The 26375-nt window shown below is 40.7% G+C and overlaps 1 protein-coding gene across 1 annotated transcript in view; it reads right to left on the reverse strand.

Annotated features, from left to right (window-relative positions):
* Positions 1-13035: 13035 nt before the first annotated feature.
* ADGRD1 (adhesion G protein-coupled receptor D1) overlaps positions 13036-26375 on the reverse strand; it is a 143510-nt gene continuing 130170 nt past the window's right edge. The window contains exons 23-26 of the mRNA XM_031047898.2: positions 19287-19413; positions 18448-18489; positions 17169-17261; positions 13036-16537 (exon numbers count right to left, since the gene is read on the reverse strand). Coding sequence (XP_030903758.2) covers positions 16442-16537; positions 17169-17261; positions 18448-18489; positions 19287-19413 — 358 coding nt within the window. The 3' untranslated portion in view covers positions 13036-16441. The remainder of the gene's footprint in view (positions 16538-17168; positions 17262-18447; positions 18490-19286; positions 19414-26375) is intronic.

Raw genomic sequence — 26375 nt, forward strand, 5'->3', positions numbered from 1 at the left:
CAGAGAAAAGAACCTTACGAAAATGGTCTTGGGGAGATACAGCCCAGTCAGTGATGTTCCTAGTGCAGACACTGATACAGTAATTGTTTCATCATGCTCTGAAATGATCTGAGAGACAGGAAAGTATTATTGTTTATGTTAGACAAGTTTCCTGTTTATATAATCCAGGACAGCTCAGTGGTAGAGAAAAACGATTGTTCTGTAAAAATCATAAGGGTAGAACATTTTTTACTTAAGAAGATGCTATCAGTAGCATCATCTTCAGTAGCCTTTGAACTCTTTTCATTCATTCAGGATGAAACCAGCCCAAATTGCCCTTCTGATCTCTGAGGGTATCTACCACCATACGTTTGATCACTGTGATGTCTGTGTGTACTTTCTTGGACTATGCATGTTTGAGATAAGGCACTCTAAGTTATTTTGATTTTGAAAAAGAAATAGACAAAGGCTTTTACATCTGAATTCAAGCAAATATGGAATGGTACAGAAAATTGTCTTCATGCCAGACTGATCTACCTTTTCAGTTCACTTTGTTCCACTCTAGTGACACTAGAGACTCTAGTGTGTAGTGACAACAGAGGGACAGAAGTGACCTTCTTAATACAATTTCCTGTCCTGCCTTTAAGCCTTACCCTTTATATTTCTGTTGGAAGCATTCATTTAAATAGTTCTCAGAACAGACTCATCAGAGTGGGGTAAACGATTTAAGGCTGATGGACAGCTGTGTAACTCATGGTGGGGTTTTGTTTTCTTCAAGGTTAAGGCCTTGTTCCTGAAGTGTAGTTTTCTTCATGGTAAAATGCAATGTGAGGAAGAGGTTGCACTTCAGAGGATATATAGCTTGCTGGAAAATGTTAGTTTTTCACCTCAGTATTTCTAGACTGCCTGGTAATATCCCTCATGTATTCATTAGAGTGGATGGATCAGCGTGGCACAAAACCAGAATAAGATTTACACCAGGAGATGTAAAAACACAATACTGAAGTAGAGAAAGGAATTCTTTTCATGTATGGAATAGAAATACTCTGAAGATACAGCATCTGTGCTTGCTTTCTGCAGATATTTTTCTTCCTCCTCTTACATTTCCATTTGGAAATTGCATTTCTGCATAAAGACCTTGTAATTTTTCCCTTTCTGAAGTGAAATGGCATGTAGTGTAAATGGATGTCTTAAACAGTAATGGCTTGATCTGGACTCCTTGCTGGTGGCTAGTGAACCACAAATATGTACTGAGCTGAGCAATGGGGAAAAAGAGATAATAACATCATTTACTTGAATTCAGCAGCAAACTTTGATGGAAGGGGGTCTGTTTGTGTGTTTGTTTCCCAAGAACATTTGAGTGTTTGACCTGAATATAAAAAGTAGTTCTGGAAGCGTGGGGGTGGCTTACTCCAATGTTGGAATTCTTACCAGCAGCAGAGTTTGATACACATCTTTCTAGTTCATTGCATGTTCTGTCACATAAGAAAACACACCAAATAAGTGACTGTTTCTCTTTGGTTGTTCATCTTCCTAAGACTCGTTTATTTGAAAAATCAAGAATGCCCAAGTACTGGCAGCATTCGTAGGCATCCTGGCATTTCTGATCTGGATTTGCAGTTTGCAGCAAGATTCTAGATAAGAAGAAATCCGATATTAGGGCCAAAACACCTTAGGTTTTCAAATCTACAGGATTAAATATATGTATGCATATTGATATATACTCATGGGCATCCCTGAAGAGCAGACTTGCATTTGACTTACAGTTTGACTTATAGGTAGGAAACAGGAGTTCAGCTGAAACAGACAACCGAGGTTATATTAACTTAATAAAAAATGTAGGGTGTAACTCAAAATCCAACATCTTTAACAGAAGTCAAGTGATTTTCTCATTTGTCTGGCCAGCTTCTCCCAAGCTCATTACTCTTCCTTGATTAAATCTTTTCTAATGATTTTTGCCTGGATGAGAAGTGGAGAACGGGTAGTCACAAATCACTCCTTAGACAGACTCTGACAGCGATATATATGACTCATTTATGTTTGCCTGGATGCAAGTCTTTAAGTTTTCTTAACTGTAAGGAAAAGGGTATCATCAGGAGCAAATAGCCTAAGCATGTCAATTCTAAGAAGGGAGATTTCTACCATGTTATAGCTGGCAGGAATAAGAAAATCAGAAGAAATGTTGCAAGTTTATCAGGAATAAGTAAAATAGTGAAAAAAGGGAATCAGTCTTAGAATACTAAACATTTAAGTTATCACAGTCCATTTATGTCATAGAATTCATTTATCAGAAGGAGAACAAATAAGCAACTTCTGCATCTTTGGTGTATTTCTGTAACTGGACTCTATGAGCAGTTTGGTCTGTGAGTTGGAGCACTTGAGAATGTGTAATGAGCACCTTTTGGCCTGACTAGAGTGGCGTACCTAGAAAACTCTTCTTTCAAGACCAGCAGCTACGCAAGCTTTTTGATGCAGTCAGTTCTTTCAGTGAAAGATACAGGTAAATCTTCATTTTATCCAAAGGATACTGGTCTTACTTCAGCAATAGTTGGGAGGGTGGGAAGGGTTACACCTTCCTTAGCTCCTCTAGTAAACCTGTGCTAACATAGAATGAAACATGTGTTAGGTGCAGAACAGCAGCTTCCCTCAGTTTGCCCTTCTAGATAGATGGGAGCCAAAAATATTATTTCTCCCATCAACCACCTGTTATTTTTCTCTTTTATCTACTTCTCATAAGACTGATGGTAAATATCATGTTTTCTGACAGAGCTGGGCTTGCTCTGAGCAAAATAACAGACGTGCTTTTCTCACACTTATATAAAATAACATTTCTTACTCTGTTTGCTTTGTTGCTAGCTCTTATCTGTAATTTGGATCATAAACCAGGACTGTCTTTTTCCAGGAACACTGAATACTGTAATGGCTGTTAAATTGTGAGGATTATTTTTCTTCTTCTCCCCCCACCTTTTTTTTCCATTTTGTCGTGAATTTTTTGATGTTTCAAACTAGATTTGGGAACTATTCATATTCTGTAGCAAAAGCAGAAACAAAAGTCTTTCATCCTCTTCATTTCTGACTGCTGTGTCTGGCTGTTTTAACATGTTGTCATTCCCTTTACTGAAAATAAGGGAGGTCTGTTTTCAGTGCTACTGGTGTAAGTCAAGGCCTGATCTGAAGCTTACTGCTGCTAGTACCAACGATTTCTGTCATCTTCTGCTGGTTCTGAATACTGCTGGGAATGTACCTGTACAATGAGGGATTTGATTCCTTCACCCAAGTCACAGGAGGTAAAAGCAGGGCCTGGGAGAATGAAGAACTGCCCACTGTAGATCAGGTTTGAGAACATCTAAGGGTCCGGAAGGTGCACAAGTCCATGGGAATTGGCAGATGAAGTGACCAAACCATTATCTGACATATTTGAGGAGTTGGGGCAGTCTGGTGAAGTTCCCACTGACTGACATAATCCCCATTTTTAACAAGGGAAAAAAGGAGGACCTGGGGAACTACAAGCGCCAGTCAATCTCACCTCTATGCCCTGCTAGGTCATGGAGCAGGTCCTCCTGGAAACTATGCTAAGGCACAGGGAAAGTAAGGAGGTGATTGGGGTAGTTCTAGGGTGATTTAGGACCAGGTGATTTAACTTCAGTCACAGACATTCACAGGTTGTAAATTCCCTTGTAATTCCTGAATTAAAAGCTTAATAGCATATTTGCAGTCCTGTTAGGAGAGAAATGAGACTGGCATATTTTAATTGTTTTCATAGTTACCTTATAATTGCACAAATTAAAACATTACATGGAGTCAGTTTTCATGTTTTGGAAATAGATTTCTAGGTAATAGGTTTATTTCAGTGCTTTACTGTGTTTTAGTAAGTTATTATTCACCCTCACAATGTCTTCCTTTCAAACAATATCATTAACATACTGGATGAAGTCTTTCTACTGTTGTTCTGAATTCCTGTCACCTTTTCCATCTCCTGTGGCAGCATGAACATCCCTTTAGACTATCTACTCTTTTGGAAAATAACCCTGTAAGTTTAAGTGTACATACAGCACCAATACCATGGGTTTCTGGTTTGGATTCCAGCCTCTAGACATTGTATAAGTATTTGTGATTAATAAAAATAGGTTATAGAGCCAATTCTAGAAACTCCTCTTACTAATCATAGTGCCAGTACAATGACCAGCAAGTAAACTCAGGGGAGCTGTATCACACAAGAAAGCTTTTACTGTTCATTGTTCACTGAGTTTCCACATCCATCCTACTTACCAGCAAGGAGACAGGCTATTGCTTTGTATTTATGCAGCCTTGTTTCTTGCTAGCCCCTAAACACTGCTGTCATCGTCAGTATTATTTGCATTTATAATAATAATGAATAGCTAATAAGCACTGTAAATACTGCACACAAAACTGCTCAAGAGAATACTTTTCACAGATTAGAGCAGAGTTTATTGTTCTGCCATTAAACCTCCTGATACCTTCTCAGTTGCTAAAGAGAAGTGAAGTTTTGTCTGAGATGTGGTGGGTTTTACTGCATTCATCATCTGGTAAGTTCCTGTGTGATGTACTCTAGGTTACCCTGCTCTTGCAGGGGGGTTGGACTAGATGAGCTTTCGAGGTCCCTTCCAACCCTTGGGATTCTGTGATTGTGATTCCTCTAATTCTTATGATCGTGGTACCTCAGCTCCTAGAACAGCAAAACATAATTCCTTATTGACTGATTCTCAGGAGGAGTAATGTGAGACCAGGAAAGCTGGGGTTTCTGCATGCAGTTTAAGGCAATCAAGTCCGACCAGTGGTAGAAGGTGGAGTTTTGCTGTGTGGGGCAGGTTGCTAATGAAAAGATGCTTTTCTGGTATCTTATGGCAGAGGAGCCCTGACAAAGCCTTTGCTAAGGGGTCTTGTGATTTCTTTTGAATGCCCATGAAATGATTAATAATAAGATCAGTTGTAAGCGCTGCTCTCTTTTGGGTTGCCATAGAGACTGCAGACCTGCTGTTAGCACAAGCCAGACTTGGGGAGCAGCCCCTGTGTGCTCGCTGGGGTTGAGCATGTTGTGTGGCTCGGAGGAAAGTGCAGCAGATTGAAGCTGTGCATATCTGAGGCAGGGTAAACCAAGATGTTGTGGATCTTGGGACCACAGGGGTTTCTGCTTCAGATAAATCCTTTTTTTGCTGCACCCTTGCAGACTATGAGAGCAGAGAGTAATGAAGTTGCAGAGGTGGCAAGAAGCATCCAAGCAGAGCCTGCCTCAAGTCAGAGGTATAGACCAGGACTCTGACAAGCCCATGTTCCCACAGTACTCTGCTGGTTTTTAAACAACAAAGGGGAAAATAACCTTTATTAATGGGAGTCATCTTCCTGTGCCCATTGTGTGGTGCTGAGGATTGCAGGGAACTGGACACAGTGACTAGGCTTTCTGTGCTCCTGCCTACAAATGGCTTCAGAAACTTCTGGGGCAAAGCATAGTTTTTGCAATATTAATTGTTGTTAGAGAACCATTTTTAATAAATTCAAGCCAGCTACTTAGAAGTTTGTGCCCTTGATCTATGTGGGGGGAAAAAAGCTTCCATAGAAACAGGTATCTCAAGAGCCCCAGCATCCATCACATGCCAAATTCAAAGCGTAAAAGCAAGTAAAGCACGAAGAGGTGGTGGTCAAGCAGCAGCTGCCCATCAAAATGTCAGTCCAGCCTAGAAGGAAGCCAGGAGCCAGAACAATCCTGATCCAAAGAGCAGAGTGGGGAGGTAAGGACCTGAATCAAAGCCAGCAGCAAGGCTGCAGGGTTGGGAATTAGCTGCTAGAGAAGTGAGGAGATGGGCCCTCAGGTGGCAGGAGTTGCCTGACTAATTGATGCCAGTTCACAGCACTTCAGGATGTACTTCACAAGAGCCATCTGGGCTCATGGAGAGGATGCTTTCAGAAAACTCTCAGCCAAGTATGGATTTCTGTAAATGAGTGTTTACAAATAAGGCACTTACCACCTGGGCTTTACAGATAGCCAGGGATTCCTCTTTAACACATAACCTCAATCTCCCCAGCCAGGCTGAGCAGTGTCAGATGCAGATGTGTTAAAAGGAAAAAGTGAATGCCAATAGGCATTGCAGAGATGGGTGTTTGCAATACCTGATGTAAGTGATGGCAGGTCTAAGTGAGAAATGCCCAAGGAGTTAAATAAACTAGAGAGGTATTTATGGGAAGGACTTAACCAGCTTGAAAGAATGAAGAAGGGAACAAGACCTGTGAATGTGTTTCATCACTATAAGCAGACACCACTGCCTCACACATCCTAGACAAATATGGTTTGACTTGTAAGTAATTTCACAGTATAAACCCCACCATACACAGGAAGCAAAAGCAGAAGGTAGAAGTGGAAGTAACCCTTCTACCTATCCCAGTCCCAAAATTAATACTGTAAAAGCAGCAGTGCCTGTAGACCATGTAGGAGGTAAATGTCTATCGTTTATTACATCTGCTTTGGCTTAACTTGGATAGATAATGCCAAATAAGTGAAACAGAAACGTGTGGGGAGTGACTACCCAAGTGACTAAACCCAAAATTGTTCTTAAAGCATTTTGGGAGGTGCATCGTGGTAATGATGCACTTGAGAAGAATGTTAAGTGCCAAGCGGATAACTGGAATTCAGGAGTTTTGAATACGTTTATTTTACAGTTTCCTGAACTAAAAGTACAATACAAACTGGACATGCAGTAAGGATCAAAATGCAGTTAGTGGTCAGATGAAAACTGAGAATTCAGACTGCTCAAAACCAGGCTGCTGCCCATTTATGCAATTCATGAAGGAGCCATAGCTCTGGTCCAGCTTGTGCCTTAGTCAGACATAAGCAGAGGTCCTGGTTATACAGATGTATTGTTATGCTTTAGTTTCACTGTTATTGTGTATGGGAATTTTGTTGTTTTCTGGCAGTTAAAACTTGAAGGGGTAACAGTGGGTTTGGCCATGGCAGCAGGTGAGCAGCTCTAGTGTGCTTAAAGGGAGTTTCTAATTTACCAGATGAGTAAATATCTTTCCCTTTGGCACTTCCCATCAGCCCTGCCCCTTGCCGGCAGGTAGCTCTGTTCCCTGAAAAGGGAGTTAATGTGCTCTGTGACCTGTGAGCAGATCCTGTGTCCCCTGTGTCTCTGCAGGGATGTTTCTTAACTAAAATCAGATGGGTTTGGCCAGGCTCCTACTGTGCTGATGACAGGGAGAGTTTGAAGATTGTATATGCAGTGTGAGCTTTGTACATTGCTTCTGCAGAGCAGAGTTGCTATGTCTCAGACATAGAATGAGGCTGCTGTGTGCCTTTGTATTACAGCTTTTGCATGGCAGTTTTCTGGTTTTGGGGTGGGTTTTCTTTGCTTTTTGTCCTTAAACTCCTTCTCTTAGTTCTTACTTTCTCATCTTGGAAAGTACAGTGATTCGCAAATTACAGTTACACCAAAGGAAACTAGAGTTTAGCTGTTTTGAGCTTCCTGATGAGCATTTCTTGTAGTGCCATTACTGAGGCTGTTATCTGAAAAATGGGTCTATTAAATGAAGAGCTTTGATATGTAGGAAGAAAATTATCTGGTATTTCAGTATTTCTTTCCATGTTAAATTATTGTGCTGATGCACATCCAGGAGGGACTGTATTTTTCTTGCAGAAAGAACAGTTAGATGTTCATAGTACCAAACATTTACCTAACAGGAAGATGCTATTAAAAGTTGTTCTACAAAATGTTTTGTTGTTTGTCATTACAAGTTATGGCTAATGGAACAGTTACAGGGGAAAGGCAGGCTGTTAATTCACAAAGTTTGCTCTGCACACACGTGTGAACTTAGGAAGAAGTTCTTCCCTGTGAGGGTGCTGAGGCGCTGGCACAGGGTGCCCAGAGAAGCTGTGGCTGCCCCATCCCTGGCAGTGTTCAAGGCCAGGTTGGACACAGGGACTTGGAGCAAACTGCTCAGTGGAAGATGTCCCTGCCCATGGCAGGGGTTGGAACTGGATGAGCTTTAAGGTACCTTCAACCCAAACCATTTTGTTATTCTGTGACAGCAGGGTGGGATGCAGGGCACAGGGGACTGACTGATGCTGTGAGGGAGCGGGCACTTGGTGCCATGTCAGTGCCAGGAGCCCAGCTGGGGTGGGGAGCCTTGCTTCAGCCTGCATGGAAGACTGCTGAGCTTGGGAAATAGGACTAGGGGTGTTTGTCTTGTCTCATGCTTTCTTTCCATTGTCTTAGGCAAGGCCTTCTCTGTGTGCCAGCTTTTTGCGCTGCTGGCACCCGGAGCTGAGCCCCAGAGCAGAGCTCCAGTTGCACAGGGCAGTAGGTGCTGGACTTCAGGCTTTTCAGTGCCTGGGTTTGTAGGGCCTGCTCTTTCCAAAGGTCTGGTCTGAATAGACTAGAAAATAAGTATTATTTCAGAAGCTGCTTTGATTTCAGCCAGCACAGATTCAACGAGAAGTTCATAGAAGTGGCATTTGAAATCGTGGTGCAACTATTACCCTTTCCTGTCCACTAAAATCCTCCTAAGTGGCCACTGTGCTCTTAGGATGGCAGCACACAGCATGAGTGTTTTATTTTGCATCACAAATGTATCCTGTATCAAGTGTCTGAGGCAGACAGTTCAGTAAGTGTAAACAATAACTGGTTTTGATAGAAACAACCTGTACATTGGAGACCCTTCAGACAAGCAGAGAGCAGCTTTCACATGCATCTTCCAGCTACATTGTAGAACAGAATGCGGGAATCCAGATTTGTGACCTCTGGGTGATTCCTGCTCCCCTACATGAAAAACAAGAGGAAGGCTGCACTGTTTCACTGTGGTGGCTTTTGTGGCTTTTTGACAAACGTATTGACATCACTTTATCTGTGATCATTCATTTTCCTTAATGGGTTTGAGAGAGGGCAAGTTCCTTGACAGTATTATGGAAAGAAGCAGCCTATGCTGTGGCAGAGAAGAGGTATAGGGCATGTAATAGGGCTGGCTCTGCAGCTGTGCCTGTAGAATGAAATGCTGTGCTCTCCTCTGCAAAATATAAGCGGTGCAAATTTGTTATTGCAGGACAGTCTCTGTTTTTAAGTGGGGGAGGGTCTGTCCTGAAGATACATAAGCAGTGAAGGAAAAAGGACAGTACCGGAAATGTCATACAACCATGTTAGTGAGGAGTGCATGTTCCATGAGGTAATGATGAAGCATTTACTAATACAAATGTTGAGGGGGTCAGCACCTGACCCCATGTCCGTGTGTGCACGTGAGGCAGTGCAGAGTACAGCAGAACCCTGCGTTGGGTGCTGCTGAACATGACCAGCACGGGTAGCAGGGAAGCCTGGGGTTTGTACTGACCCTCTATCAGCTGTAAGGCCTAGGGGGCTCTTGGTGAGAAGCACGGTGTGTTCTGTGCTGTGCTACACACCTGCTGGCTCAGGGCATGGGAGGATGGTGGAGATGTCTGTGCTGATGCAGGACCTGCTGTTGCTGCGTGGACAGTCGGTCAGGGAGTACATGGCTCTTGTTCCCTTTTCCATTCTTTCATCCAACATCAGAGCCTCCTCAGCTGGTCAGGGCAAGTTAAAGCAGCAAAACCCTTTCTACAGCAGACTTTGCCTCAAAGAGCCACAGGAGTTAATGGGTGTATCTATTCAAAAGTTCACGCTCTTCAGTAGGGGTTCTTGTGTGATATGTGTGTGTAAGACCAACATGGTCAAAAGATGAATATTCCAAGGAGGTTTGCCTGTCAGTATTTCCAGAGCACTGATCAATGCTTTCTCACTGTGTGTAGGCTCTTTCACATGAGCATGGTTTAGTCAGTTATTAGTTGCTGGTGTTACCAATATTTTACTCAAACTATTTTCTTATCTACACAGTGTGTATCATCTGCACAGTGATAGTCTCTGGGTACCGTTTGCCCTAGACAGAAGTTCTGACATCTTTAGTTAACTTTTCTTTTTCAGGCTGTGATTGAACACTCTTCCTAAAACTGATGAGCAGTAAAGGTTTCAGCAAGCTGCTTAGAGAGTTCCCATCTTAAACTTCCTTTTTGCCAAGTGATAATCAGGCACTATTTCTGATATCCCCTTAGTTTGAAGTAGTAAGAAATTATTTATAACATCACTACCCATAATGGATAGTCTGGCTTTTAAGAACTGATTCTAGGAGACCTTTTCATGCTGTATGTTGATTTGCTGTTGCTAGCAGGCAATACTGAGCAGCCTTTTAGGCATATAAAAACATAGCACTGAAAAATACTCCTGCACCATGGGGTTGATATGTAAACTTGCAGTGTTCTATGGATTATACATCTGAAATTTCAATACACAACATACAATCTCAATGAACAATATTGAGCTTGCAAATTGTGGAACAGTTTACGGATAGTTTTTGCTATAATCGTGCTCTTTGCTGTTGCTGCAGACAGCCATCTGCGCAGATATTCACAGATGCTAAACCTCAGATCCTAAAGCCTCCCACAGTCATCAGCAGAGTGTGAGAGGCCAGTGTGAGGACTGAGCTTTGCCCTTTTTCTTCTATGAACACATGCCCATACATCCCCCCTCCCTTAATTTTCCTTTTGGACATGGTAAAATATGACAGATCAGTGGCACACAATTGTCTAAGTGAGAAGACATGCTCACATTGCATTGAGCTGTGCAGAATCTGAATCAAGAATGCCAGAAAGGAACATGCTATAGTCAACATAATATAAATTTTAAGTTGCCAAAATCCTACTGTGTAAGGCTCAGATTCCCAAGGAACTCTGCTGCTTAGCTCGAGGCATTCTTCGGAGGGCAAAAGTTGGGTTGTGTTTTATAGTGCATTTTTCTCCAGCGTCTTATGAGCTGAGCACAAACTAAATTTAAGGCTTTTGCAGTGACAGAGTTGCTCATTGTGCTGCCTTTTTTATTTAGCTTGAACTGTTTAGTTCGTTATTCCATGTTCTGCAGTAGATACAAACAAAGGTTTATGTCGGAGAATGCTAAGGAACATATGCAGTGCCCAGTGAAGCCTGCTTTTGTACAGTAAGCACAGAAAATAACATGGGCATAGACAATTTTGGTTGCCTTTAGTGTATAGGTAAATTAGCCTGAAAGTGCTTTGGTGGGAATTACCCTTAGGAAGTTAGCAATTGGTGATGGAATCCCTTTGGTAAAGATGCACTGAACAGTGCTTAAATGACTCAATAGTTCTGTCATGTGTCAGCACCTGGTGAAGATGATGTCAGTGGTATATTTAGTTTTGTAATCACCCTTGACAAGATGAAATCTGGCCTCTGAATTCCAAGAACATATGGGATTACTGAAAAAGAAAATAGTGTGAACAAGGGCAATTATAGCAATAGCTATCCATGACATACTACACTGAATCATCCAAGCATAATATGGATATAATGAATATGTTTTTAAAGGCAAACATGATGTAAAGCAGTGACAGAATTATCTAATTCATTATTCTGTCATGAATGATAAGTGTTAAAAATACCCTCTGTGTTCCACAGAATAGCAACAGAGCATTCTTTCATGTATGCCTTATGACATGATTTGGAGGGATACAAAGGGAGAAAGGTTTCTTTGTAATAGGTATTAAAAGATGATGAAACACCTTTCTCATCTGAATTCCAACCTTTAATTTTTCAGGTTATAATTACTCTGGTTATTTTTCATCACCTAAATCCCCTCCTATTTAACTTCCCATCATCACCCCACCACATATACACAGCAATGCAACATAGAGGAAGCAGCTGGCAGCCTATTAATCATAATAGAACTAGCTTTTACTTTGAAAAGGTGTCATCTACAACACTGCACCCATGATAAGTTTATGGATCTCTTTGTTCTTTGAGATACATCATTTGTGGATTTACATTATCATTTCCAGGTAAAAGTGAAGTAGTAGTAAAGTTTTAATACAGTAGGCATTAATTAAAATCAGGTTTTATAATGCACGTCATTATGCCCATTGCCCTGCTCTATAGTGATAGAGCAGGGCATGAATATGGGATGCAGTGGCTCGGGGGACAGGGTGAACCTTGGGGGCCAGCCATACAATCCTTTTGTTCTCAGCACTGCACCCAGCAATAGATGAAAGAACAAAACCATTGTGTAGCATTAGGATTTAATAATAAATGCTCTGTTTGTCAACTCTGAGTTTCAAAGCACTTTGAACAAGGAAGGGCAGTATTGTTACTGTCACTTCACTGGTGGGATAAACACATGGTATGGGAGTTACTTGCTGAAGGTCACTGAGCAGCATAACAGCAGAGCAAAACCCCTGGTGTTTCTGGCACACTGTCCTTTCTGACTGTGCCTGTGCTCCCCAGCATTCAAACCATGGATGGCAGTGATTGATTGATAGCTGCTACAGTTACTTGGTTGCAGGAGAGTCCAAACTGCCATGGAAAATTATCGTGTGTGGAGCAAATTATCTGTCCCCAACCCCAGTAAACAGAGAGGATGTTGGTGTGGTGGTAGGAAGACTTCTGAAAAATGTTGGGGTTTGGGTTTTTTAATATATGTATTTTTATATATGTAAAATGCATGTATCAGTGTATATCTAACTTTAAGTGTGTGTGTCTATATGGAATCCTAGAATGGTTCAGGTTGGAAGGGACCTTAAAACTCATGTAGTTCCAACCCCTGGCATAGGCAGGGACAGGGCAGCCACAGCTTCTTAGGGCAACCTGTACCAGGGCCCCACCATCCTCGTAGGGAAGTAAATAAATATATATTTTAGACTCATACACATACACTGCTGAGAATTTTACCCTCTATGGCTGAGACATAATCTGTTTGTCATGTCCATAAATGGATTTTTTTTTACCCAGGACCTGACTTTGACCAGGTTACTGAAATAGTTGGGTTAAAAGAAATAATCTTCAGCAGCTGCTTCATAAAATAGGCTGCTTTCTTTAAGGGGAGGGAATGACTTTTCTCAGTATAGTCGGTGGGCATAAACTTTAATACAGTTACCTACCTGTACATTACTTAGGCACACCTGATGCATATAGTAGGACAAACATTTGAACAAATGCAAAGCTCTTTTAAGAAAGTAAGATTTGTTTATTTTGAGGTGAAAACCAATGAAACTAAATTATTTTACTACTTACTGGCAAAGTCATTCTTGCTACATTACATGTTTTAAAACTCACATCTCATTCAATTAAGATTTCATACCATCGACAAAATGATGTGGTCCTGAAAGAAAAATACTGTGATAGCTGCTATATACAAGCTATAAATAACCTGCAAGATTTTCAGGCTTCAAAAGGCTGAGGGCAGGAAGAGATTGTTTAAAGATTCATTTGAGCATTTCTTATTCAGTACATTTGCTGCATTCAGTAACAACAAAAATACATTGAATCAAACAAAAGGAATGGACTTAGATGGCAACAAAACACATTTGTGCTTTTGGACTTTTTTTACTTGTTTATCAAAACCAGAAGAAACACCATCCCCAGCCCAGGATTCCAAATGCAATGTTCCACCTCCTTAACATCCCGTGCTATAAACAAGATAAAACAGCTTCATCACATTGTTCAAAAGTTAAAGCACAGGATGCAGGTTATCCACAGGGGATCTCGGTAGATACAGGATAACAAATGCTCCCTCGGTATTTAATACACCTAAGTCACGTTCACAGGTAGAAAGCCAAAAACATTTTCATGCTCTTCTTTTTTGGTGAACAGTTTTTAAGTCTGCTATACCTGGATGAAAACCAGATTCAGCCTTTAGAGTGCTGTCATTTGTGTGTTGTAATTGTCATTTGTTGTGGAGTTTTTTTCAAGTGGACCTTGGGTAGTGACGCAGGGGACCCATACATGTATGAGCACAGGAGGGAGGAAATGCAGGCAGTGAAAACTGTGTAGAGGAGAATATTGTTTAAAATTAAGGATTTGTTTAAAGAAAGCTTTTATGTCCTGGTTCATTCACAGACCTGTTTGTGCTATAATACAAAGATCAAAAATGATCAAAGAGGGTTTAAATCTGTATCCATGGTCACAGTGTAAAAAAAAACAAAGCAAAACCCAAACCCCAAAATAAAACACACAAAACCCCCACATGTTCCAATATAAAAAAATATGCTTAAATACGTTGTCTGAACATCTGCACATGATACAAACACTGAACTCTGTTATCACAGTACTGTTCTGTTGCAGTCTCCTCCATACATTCTGAGAGCTCCTTTTTCTTTGTCTTTTTTTGGGAAAAAAAATAATCATTCTCAGACCAAGAACAGCCCCTATATTTACACAGCTGTGGGACATCCAATGCAGAAGAGGCAAGGAAAAATCCATGCATAAAAGCCAAAGTAAAGATATAGCCATTTACATACTCAGCTTTTACTGACCTGCCTTTTAGAGTTGTCAACAGGTTGAGTTATTGAGCAGTGGGAAAAACAACCAGCTTATGTGTTTCATGCATGTGTATGTGTGATATACAGTACGTCACATTCTGCTGCAGCTGCATAAATTCAGCATATATCAGGTGAAACTAAGGTAATTTCTGTGGAATGCCTAAAGCTGTAGCCACAGACAGATTCGGGTTGACTGTGAGGTTTCAGTTTGGTGACCGTACCAACATGTCTTGGCCCAAAGAGGAGAAAGCAGAAAAGATTGGTCCAAACTGAAACAGATCTTTCTGTTTTTTTAGTGTAGGAAGGAAACATGAAGAAAACTTGGTCTGATCAGAAATGAAATGCATTGATGTTTTCTAACTTTCAGCTCCATGTCTCCTGGATGAAACACGTCCCTAAATTGAGTTGTAATTGATAAATGTTTCCTGTTCCTTACAGATCAATTTACTTTTATTTTCTTCTTCACAAACTTACTATCCAATAAACAATTTCCACCCTGCACATTAGTGTGCAAATATCTTTCCTCTTGGAAATCAATAGCAGATGTCTTGCTAGATTCACTGGGACCAGAAATGGTCTGAGCTGCTGAAGACACAAACAATTAATTAAGAAAAAAAGATCAACACAAAACCTCTTAGGCAAATCTTCAACCTCTTTTTTTGCTATTTCCTTTCCTTGCACTATTTTGATAGCCCAGTGTATTAGAAAAGGAGTGATTCCAGCAAATCAGTCTGTTAGGGAGACAGCTACTGCAAACAGGGGGACGAGCTGGGGCTAAGGAGATGTGCCTGCAAAGCCACTCTGTGTAGGGAGACGCATCTTTGGAAATTGTTCTGGAGCCCCTGGCTGCCGAGTAAATCCCAGAGCAAGACACATATTTAGGGGTTCTGACCAGCTTACATCCTGCTATATCTCCATCTGGAAAGGTGCATCATTGGTGCTCCAAACACCACCTCTGAGAACCTACAAAACACTGGTCAAAAGCAAAATTACAGTGTTTTTTTTTTCACCTTAAAGATCCTTCATAGCAGTTTTAAAGCAGAAGCTATTAAGTGCTGAGCAGAGTTTAAAAACACAAAAGACTCTGCAGAGACCTATTTAAAAGATGTCTGTAGGTAACAATACTCAGACTTGTAGTCTGGCTGTCTTCACAGTATATCATTGTGTTACATTTTTATGGTTGGAATTCAGTGTCTCGATTTGACCAGGAACCAGAGGAAAGCTAAATCACAGTGCCAGAGTTTGATTCCAAAAGCTACAGCGCATTTGTGAAATGCACTTAATGGACAGCTATTGATTGCATCCAGAAGCTTCAGGCAAAGCAATACAAATAGTTTGCACTGTGATATGTGAGCAGATACAAATCAGTGATAGAAATGCAGTGGACTGCTCTAGTATACCCTTAGCCACTTCTGCCTTTTGTAAGTAGGATGTAAACAGGAATATCTAAAATACCAGTAGGCCACATATAGGAGATTTACATGTTACAGGTGCTGTTCATCTGCATAGAGACATAATATGTGTATATTAGTTTAGCTAATTCCATGCCCACACTGGGAGCTGGGTAGGTAGAACACGCTTCTTGCTCATGTCCCGGATTCCTTGTAGTATTTAAGTTAATCACCACACTATGTATTTTGAATAAGCTTCCACTTAGATAATTGGATTCTGTAAGGAAATAAATGTAAACAGAGAGGGCACAGCAAGACCAGAATAGCCCCATTACAACATCACAATGAGAAGCATTTCATTTTAAAGCATAAAAATTCATCTTTCCAGAGGTATGTTGCCTTTCCTCCGTTCTGGGAGCTGGAATGATGCAGATAGCAGTAAGTCCTTTTGCATACCTAGTGTTTTCATTGTTGCTGTCAAAACCATCCAGTGTATTTCTGTGCTAGCTATTATTACATCTGTTGCTAATAGCCAAGTGGTAGAAGGCGTTACAGTTTTGAAGGCAAGCAGATGAGGGCTATTTACTCAACAAAACAATATGGCAATTTCCAATTTGTTAGGCAGTGATTAAAAAAGCAGTTTTCTACTGGTATCAACAGTGAGGAAAAACATGTGGATGCCGTGACAGAGGTCCTGAATGTGTGGCTTGATTTTCACTTAGAAGCTGGTATTACTGTCAGACTGCTGATAGATCAATGCGGTTGCCTGAATTGGTGCTTTTATCCCAGGTGTTCAGTTTTGTGGGGGTCATGCCTGGCCTGTTCCCAGTCATCTGGAGAACAAAACAATATTGAAAATAGATGTATGTATTTTGCTAAACCACTCTTATTTGGATGAAGTAAAAGCTTGAAAACCTTTATTTACATTACAGAGTTGTCACAGTCTTGAAAGCATATGCCATAAAGGGTTTTCAAACAGGTATTGCCAGGATCTAAAGTGATTGGCAGTGATCACTTAATAATACCTATCACTTCAGAAGTCTGGTTCTTTACAGAAATAGATGTCTTTAAGGAGAGCTAGAAAAGCATATTCATATGTTGGCTTATCTAAGAGTTTATTCCTCAAGCTTAAATGTAAAAGTGCTCTATCAAAAAGCCATCATCATCAGACAAATAGGTTGCCAAAATACTCTTGAATGCATAATGCAAAGTCCATTACAGTTGGTGGGAACATAAACCTTTGTTTAATTTTGATATTTTGCCAGAAACCAGAATATTGTCCTTTGCTTTCAAAACATACTGTAGTTGCAACTTAATGCTCACTGACTGTACCCATCTACACCATGCATTAGGTTAGGTACTAAAAATACCTGTGTGCTGCCTTGTGTCCTTTCTAACAGAATTTAATGTGCAACACTTTCAAGTACAACAAGTCAAAAGAAAAAGGAAGGAAGGAATACTCACAATGTCCGAGTTGAAGGGTTTCACATTGATGTTGCGTGTTGAACTACTCGTAAGGGACCAGACCTTGGTTTTGTGTTTAAAGGCAGCTCTAACCTTCCGGGGAAAAAAAGAAAGCCAGTGGAAGATTTCTTTTGCAAAGTTCATGTCTGTTTGCACAAGTGCAGGTGACAATCCTGAACCATAAAATCTTCAACCACAAATTGACAGAAAATGGTTTTTGAGGGTAAAAATTCTGAAAAGTTTCTGAATTTTCTCCTGAGGTTCCTGGAAAAAGGGCAGCAATTCCAACATTTGTCTTTGATATAAGACATTGGAATGCTTTCTGAGCTTGGGAGAGACTAGAACAAAGACACATATTTTATTCCTTACCTTTAATGTGCCTGCTTAGCTTTAGTTGATTTCAGTAAAGATCAAGAATTCCATAATCAGCCCTGACTCTCCAGGCTGACTGTAGCAAAAGTCGTATCAATGCTTTAAGACTGAACAGGTTGTAAATACTAAATAACATCTCCACAGAGGAGTTGGAGTGCTACTGTTACATAGGAAGAAAGAGCAGGCCATGGGGCAGAACTACTTAGTAGCATCCAGAAGAAATTGCTGTGGGAGAATCCAAGTTGTATTCCCCAGGCAACACTCCCATGAGCCAGAAGTGGTGTTCATAAGAAACTTCTGTTGTAACAGATGCTGCTGAGCATTTTCTGCTATCTGCCATGGGAGGAGAGGATAATGCAAGCTCCAGGCCCAGCAGAGATTGGTCTCCACATGTCCTGTTGGCATCAGCCTTGCCTTGGCTTTATTCCAGCTCCTCTGAGACAGCCTTAATGCAAAAGATGCCTTGATCCACTATGAAACCCTGAACTTCCTGCCAAGAAAAATACCTGGAGTATGTCCTACTCTGTTTGGTTTCCCATTAAAGGCTGCATGAGCAATGTCCGAAAGTATGTTTTCTGAGAATAGTATTTATTTTCCTCTTTGGAACTGCAGATGTAACAAAGCCAGAGCCTGTCCTGCATCCTTCCTTAGCAACACAGCCCATGCCCTGCTCAGCAGTGCTTCTTTCATTCTCTTTTCTTTCTTTTTCAGACCTGTCTTAGGCATGGGTCAAAATGCCATAAGTCACAAAGTCACTACTAATGACTTGTATTAACACTGTGTATTAATTGAAAGAAAAAAGAAATCAGCATAGGAAGCAGTGATAACAGACGGTCTTTTCTTGTTTTATACTCATGTTACTTGAATTTGGTAACACCAAATTAGTTAGAACTATTTGGTTACATACCTCTGAATTCAGAAGACAGTGAAACAGGAACATGAAAAATCCCTGAAAACAGATAAAAGGGAGAAGGGTGAATCTGACATACCATAGTGTACTTCTTGCAGTATTGTCTAAAGCAGGTATCAAGTAGCTGGAGATGCATAAATATCAAAGAGTGGGCCAAACTGTGCCTACATTAAACTGGAGACACCTGCAGCATTAGGTTACCATGAGGCTTGTTTGGACCTTTTCCTATTAAACAGCACCTCCTAATCATTGGGGTGTCAAGAGAAATCTGGCTGTAGAGAACCAGGAATTCTGTTTTCATGACAAGAGAACTTTTCATCTGTGCTTGCAAAGATAAAGGCAGAGGGAAATACTCTTTGGGAAATGCCAGATCAACATTTTTCACATTAGAAAAGCAAGGTTTTGGCATTGTGAAAATTTTCACAACAGAATTTTGCCATTCTTGTGCTTTTTGTCCAGTTGAAAGTGAAAAGATTCCATACCTTTCCCCTCCCCAGAATTCTTTTCTTTTGGGGGAATATTCAGCTGAACTTACAGTTTTCATTTTGGAGATAATTGGAACTTTTCTTGTCAGTTTATGGGGAGAACACTGTTGCACTCTTGTAACTATAGTACTTTTGTTCCTGAGACATAAAAGGATTCTTCCCCTTTGTAACCATTATTTGGGAAAGAATCACTATTGCCAGCACTGTATGGTGAGTACAGGCTTAAAAGACAGAGGAAGGAACATAGGAAAAAATGCAGTAAACACAAGCATGTGCAGATATTAGTAATGATCCACCTACTGGATCTCAGCAGCAGTGTAATAGCCATAAACTTTTCCACCAGTTACTTACTTGTAGTGAATTGAAAACAGCAAATATATACTGAAATATTAATGCATGGGCATTGACAGCCAAAACCCCAAAGATCCACGAGCTTCCCAAGATCGGTAAGAGAACAGCGACGGCTTTAGCTGTTAGCCTGAAAGAGAAAACAAAGATAGGAAATGTGATGAGACAGTTAAACTTCAGCCCACACAGAAGGGAGTTTATCAGTCAGGGCTGTCTTGGCAGCAAGGCAATGTGTCCATAAAATTCTTTCAGTGGGCAAGTCTCTTTATTACTCATCCCTCATCAATGAAAATGGGGATAACAGAACTTCAGTATCATATGGGATAAATACAGAGGGAGAGTCAGTAACCCAGACTGCAGGGGAAGATGGAGAGATAGTCACATAACTACTGTGGTGATATCCACAGTTATAGTGAAGTAGTATTTGGATGATAAGTCTAAGAGTCAAAAACACAGAGAGCAGAAACTGCAAACAAAGGCAGCGTCACATGGGAAAACAAATCCCACCATGTAGTACATTCAAAATACACTTGTTGAGCAGTACAGCTGAGGCAAGACAACACTGACTTGGGATTTTTAGTGACCACAAATAAAAGAAACGTGATGTGCTGCTGCCAAATCCAAATCCTCTAACACCCCAGTATTATTCTGCTGCCACCCTGCTTTGTTCAGAGTCAATGCAGAGAAATGTATGCCAAGTACTGAAATAGCTCATGTGTCTTGGAGGTCCCTACTAATATGTTCACTCAGCTTAGCTTGGAGATCTTGCCAGGATTTCAATAAAAGGTGGTATGACAGCTGAAAAGCTGATATAACTGAAAGCATAAGAGGGATTTTTGGATTTGCCTTAATGAGTTGTGTACAGCATGTGTGTTATAGTGAAAGACAAAAAGAAACAGTAGTATACCAGGGAGTTAAATCATCACATGAAGTTCCCTGAGGCAGCTGAATTCCAAGGACCAAACTTTATATAGAGATTAAAACAAACAGAAACACAGAGCAAACAAAGGCATTGCATTTAGACTTCTAAGATCATGGTTAGGTCTCTCCAGTGTATCACTGCCTCCTACATTAACCACCAAAGAACTGTGCACTTTCTAAACAGAGCTGATTTCCTTCATCAGCAACAGGAATTAAGGGCAGCCAAACCTCAGAGCGTTCAGGACCCTGTAGAACAGGCACAGGCAATATTTGAATCTGTCTTCTGCTTTGGCATAAACACTGCTAATATCTCTCTGCAACCCACTATCACTGAGCCACTTCCAAGGCAGACAGGCACAACTGATAAAATTAAACTCGCAAAGATTATTGCTTATCCCACACAACTGTCTACTCTTTAGGAAGCCCTCAGAGCACCATTTCTGATTCATGCTAATGAATTGCTCTAAAGAATTGTACCTTTGTGCCTGCATATACACTGTAATATTCAAGGGTACCATAGTAATAGCCCTACAGAGTGTTTCTAGTGTAATCACAGAAAAACGACAAGACAACTGGATTACTCTAAGGATGTCCTTGCCACAGGATGCTAGGGACATCTAAAAAGGAGCCTGTAAATTCTCAGAAGACAATTCTGTTCTGGATTATTAAATGTGACAATTCAGGTGCAGTTGCTTGCGCAGGAAATCCCTAATCCTTTTTTATGCTGAGAGATAGTAGTATGTGATCAAAGAATCACTCTGCCTGACCTTTACAGTGGAGGTACAGGGTTGGATGGACCCCCAGTCCATCACTTTAACCTGGGATAGCAGTCCTCCTGCCACGTCCTTGGCCATGAATATTGGTGCACAGTTCAGGGTAATTCTGCAAAGGGTTTGTTCAGCCAGAAAATTAAGGAATACCTTAAAGCTGAATACCTACATTTAATGAAAAATGTATTTTAAAAGATACAGTTTGAAAACAACTAAAATAAGTTTAATTTCTGGGTTTTTTTTTAAGGTTAAAGCTCATCACCTCAAGCTCCCACACAAGCTGTACTCCACTGGGAGCTGCCAGCAGACCACTTCTTGCAATCACCTTTGTGCAGAAAAACCCGTATAATACTACAGAGCCCTCAGGCCTTCAGGAAACTGCATCTGTGCAAGACTTGGGACCAGAGGGAGGATACACCAACACCTGGAAAATGGATTTAGGTACGTTCAGGTTCCATGAGGGTTTAAATGTCCTCTCTAACCTAATACAGCAGGTGATTAGTATGCCCAACACAGCTATGCTTGCAAAACTGGCTTCATTATAGACCACCCTTTTTTCTTTATCTCTTTTGTACTCACACTCTCAATTTGTAGTGAATTTGCAGTTTGAATATAATTTTCCCCAGCTGGTTTGTTGCCAAAAATAAGTTTTCATTATTTCTTTTTGAGTCAGAGCATAAAAAGCTTCATCTGTAATTTGTAGCTGGGGGCAGAATAGTGTGAGTTACCCAATTTCAGTGTTTTGAAAATCATTCTTGCAGCTTGGATTTTCAAGAGCTTTTAACATAACAAATACCTTATATATTTTTTAAAACTCATATATTAATAAAGACTATTAGGCACTGCTAAGCACAGGGTTCAGCACATGTGCAGCAGAAATACATGGCTAACAATAAAAACAAAAGACAGATGTGGGATTTTTCATGCACACCCATTTAGAAGAGCAGCCATATGAGGGTGAAATTTACTTATGACTATCTAAGGGTCAGCTCTGCATATGTATCACTTAAATCTCATTAAGTCTTTTTTTCTTTTGCTTAATTACTGCGCAGCTTCCTATGGCTGCATGCTCTGAATTTCATTCTGTGTATGAAATTACTAGTTGAATGTGTTTATGAGCTTTACTCACAAAGCACTCAGCCCTAGTGCTCCTGGTGCTCCCCCTCCCCTTCCCAGCCTTATTTCATCTTTGAACTTTAAAAGAGAAAAATACTCAATGTAAAGCACTGCATCAGAACACCATTAAGGTGGCAAGGTTAAAAATCTCAGCAATACAGAAGTTACTGTTCCACTCAGCATATTAATTCCAATACGCTGCACATACTTTATTTTTTTTAATTCCCATTTTTCTTTGCTGCATGAATATTTTAGTAGATTAGTTCTAGTGCACTAAGATACAAAGCACAATGAAGTACATGTTGTTTGTGGAGAAGGTATACTGCATATGACTAAAACTGTTCAACCTTAAAAGTCACCACCAGTGCTTGGACTTTGTGGCACTGCTGACATGAATAGCAACACTCTGTGGCAGGGGCAGGTCTTACTCTGCAGATATTGAGGTTTAGCCCCACCAGGACTTCATAAACTTTGCTGAAATCTGTCTTTGTCCTGTTTGTACCCTAACGTGGCAGAAAACAGACCAGCCACTGCCTTATAAAGGACCCTCTCCATTTCTCCTGCATGCCCCTTCTCATACTTTGGCTGTTGAAACTGGAAGCATCCTAACAGCCTGCTTCTCACATACGTTTGGAAAAGCTCAGACATTGTTACTGTCCTGCAGTCTAATGGCATTCAGTTGGTGAGCTTTCTATCTCTCTGCATCTATACACTGAATGACCAGCCCTGGAATTAATTAGGAACAAAGCAGAACCAGGACAGAGATTTCTTTCCTCCTTTCTATTCTTTTTTTTTTTTTTTGCCAATCTATTTTGACAACTTCTGGAAAATGTGAAATATCTTGAGTCTGATTACATCTTTATATCCAGAGCATGTATGGAACAGCCTTTGGGATATTACTAGCTGTACATGGACTATTTAGCAAGTCACTTTACAGTTAGGGTTGTTTCTCACTCTGCCCCAACACTAAATCTCCTCAGCTGGGCTGCAGAGACCCCTGGAGCTCACCAAGAACCACTCTGCCATGACTTTTGATTTCTTTCAGCTTAGTATAGTTGCATTGCTAAAAGCAGTCAGGTAGGGATGGGCACCGCACACCCAGACCTGCAGAAGCTGCCTTGCACACGCTGCTGGCCATTGCAATTTCATACGTGGTCTCACTCACCTGAGCACTGCCTGTGTGAATGAATCAGAGTCCTTTGAAAGTACTTAGAAATTTTTCTGATACACTCGTAAATACAGCAATAATGTTATTCATTAATTGCTAATCCAGCTCTCCATGTAACATGCACTCACCTTTTGAATCTCCTGGTGAAAAAGAGTATTTTTCTTCATGTTTCCTATTCTTTACAGTTTCGTTCTAATTCTAGAGAAGTAACCCTTGCTCACCAGAGTCTTCCACTGCAAGTTTCTTCAGCTGGATTTGTTTGGTTGCTTTTGTTCTCCATTCACTTCAGTGCAGGATTTGGTATTTTCTGTCTGTTTTCCTCAGTCAGATGGACTGTTTGTTAGCCAGTGGTTCACACTAACTGAGATCCTGAAGCGTGCACTAATCTATCAGTAGAGGAAGTTTTCTGTGTTGGGTAATTATCATAGCTGTACTGAAGTCCCAGTGTACAAGAAGTATGGGTTTCAGAAGCTCTGAGCTGTATTTTCATGACCAACATCATATAAAATCATTGCACTCTTACTAAGTTCCTAGAACATTTTTCCAAGAGCAGAGTTGAGCTTTATAGTTTTATTGCATTTGCAATTGGTTTGGAACAGCTCTAGTCAACTGAGATTGCTCCCTTCCCCTTATTTGATCTCTGCCCTTTTCTGCTATTGCCCTGAGCACACTGTTGATATCTTACACCGATGCAGAACGACTACACTGACAGCTACAAGAAAGAAATTTCACTGCTTGCAGAAAGAAAACTTTATTACATCTGTGAAGGGACCTCTAATTCACAACTCAATTTTATTGGTCATATATGGAGCACTTAATCCTTTTTAAGACTTCTGACATCAGTCATGATGCCTGCTGAAGTAAGAACTAAATTCAGACCCATAAGGCAAGATTATAATTGGAAGAAACACCATCTAAAAAAGGAAGTCCCTCCCAAGTCACCAAAATTATTACCCTGACGAATAGGCCTTTTAACTTGAATTCATCTCTTGTTTCATAAACTCTTCACTAGCCCCTTTCAGCAATGTCCATTGCACTTCATTGGTAGAAAAATAAATCCAAACTCCTAACATCCCACAACAATTCGGTGAGAAGTTAAATTTAGCTTCAGTTTCCATTCTTGCTACAACTCATGTTCTCTAACCTCCAAGCTAGCAGCTGCTGGGAAATTACATGCAGCAATTCTAACTGCGACTGAAAACGTTTTTCATTCAAGTTGGGCAGTGCTCCCAGCACACACCTTGATTGCTCTGACTCACCAGTGCTTGGGCTTCCATTCCTCCCAGTGTCTGAGAAATGGCATTCCTTGGAGCATGGCATCAGGAGCATTGTGTGCTGCTGCTCACTTTGTTACCTGATTCTCCAAGGACCAAAGCAAGTGCTAAGTGAATTAGGTGGTGAGTTGCCACCCAACACCAGACAGACAAATAGAAGAATACTGATAACAAGTCATTGGTTTTAGTGAACTAGGCAGCCAACAGCAGTGGAAACTATCACAAGTCTTTGCGGCTGATTCAGAGGCACTGGTATAATTTGGAGCCTACAGGATCAGGCTTCCTTTCACTCCTCAGTAAAAAACAACCAAGTCTCAGCAGTGCAGTGCACTGTGGGTGGTATAAGCAGCTCAGCAGAGTAGCCAAAGCACAGCCTGGAGTCAATCCCTCAGGCTCCCTTCTAACTTAGCAACCAATTTACTCCACGCAAAGCATGACACAGAGTAGGTGTTGGGGGGTTTTCAAAACAGAATGGATCTGTGCACTCTGCTGCACACCTTGATCTCCTAAGAGCACTGATCTCAAAGGCCAGGTATGGATCTGAATTCTGCTCCTGCCACAGAGCAGTAGCTCATAAACTACATGCACCTTTTTCTCCTCCTACACTTTGTCTTGGCTATATAGACAATAAGGCTGATGGCCCAAGGAATGTCTTTTAATTAGCACATAAACAGTTCCTAACTGATTTTGGGTGATTTATAGGGACAGCTGTAATAAATTTAAGAAATAAAATAATAAATAAATAAAAAGACAAAACCACTGATAAGTGCAGATGCAATTTCCCATTTCCCCAAATGTTATTTGACCTTTCAAAGTGATGTTGTGAAACTGAGTAAGAAACATTTACAGATGCTTCAGATCATTGCTTCCTGGTGGGTGCCATTTATAATCCAGGGAAGATGCTGCTATTCAGAAACACTGCAGCTATGAAAAAAACCAAACCAAACTAGGCTACAACAGCAACTAAATTCAGACTGATTTTTCTCATGTGCATGGGAAGGGGGTGGCATTACTCCTTCTCTGTTACACTCAGTGTACAATGCCCAGCCCTCTCACCACAGACCCTCATAAGAACACAGATGCTGTCAAAGCAGTGCTATTTCTAATAAGTCTTCTCAAAAGCTAAAGCTGCCTTCAGTAGATACAGCTTTTGCCCAGAATATAGGTCTGGGCTCAAATTACTCTTCTGCCTAAGGGTCTATAATTCCCTTTTTTCCAAAAGAGCATTTAGACTCTGATGCTCATTCTTGCCTACCGAACCGGCTCCACTTACATTAAATAATGACATGTTCACTGGGTCAGATGTACCCCACAGATGAGTCATGGGGCAGTCCCCTGAGAGAAGTGAGTCCTTCTTAATCCTTGCTTTATTTTATACTTACAGTAAATATCCAGTGGAGCAGGGACTGAAATTCAAGTCTCCCTTCAAACCCCCATCAAGCCTAACAAAATTATGGCCATGACCAGAAATGGAGGTACCTTAAGAATTTCAAAGCTGAGAAGGCAGTTCCAGGGGCTGGCAGCATTGAGTTTTGACTTCAGCACCTAACAAGGGATTTAGGAATCCATGCCTTGCTAAGGCCTCCCACAGCAAGTCCCATGTCACCTCCATCACATCCTGATCCTAGAACTAAAAAGAAAAAAAATACTTCCCAAAGGAAGTAGTAAATACTTCACTAAAACATGTCCTTCTCCTCGCCCTTAAAACAAGCTATTAAAATAAAATGAAGAATTGAAAATGTAATATCCTTGCAAGCTGAATTTTCAGTTGTTAATATTTTCCCTGGGGGACAGAATTTGCAAAAGGATTTTTTCCATTCTCTCTCTAAAATATCTTTCTTCA

This window comes from Melopsittacus undulatus, chromosome 12 (assembly GCF_012275295.1).
Source record: "Melopsittacus undulatus isolate bMelUnd1 chromosome 12, bMelUnd1.mat.Z, whole genome shotgun sequence".
NCBI lineage: Eukaryota > Metazoa > Chordata > Aves > Psittaciformes > Psittaculidae > Melopsittacus > Melopsittacus undulatus.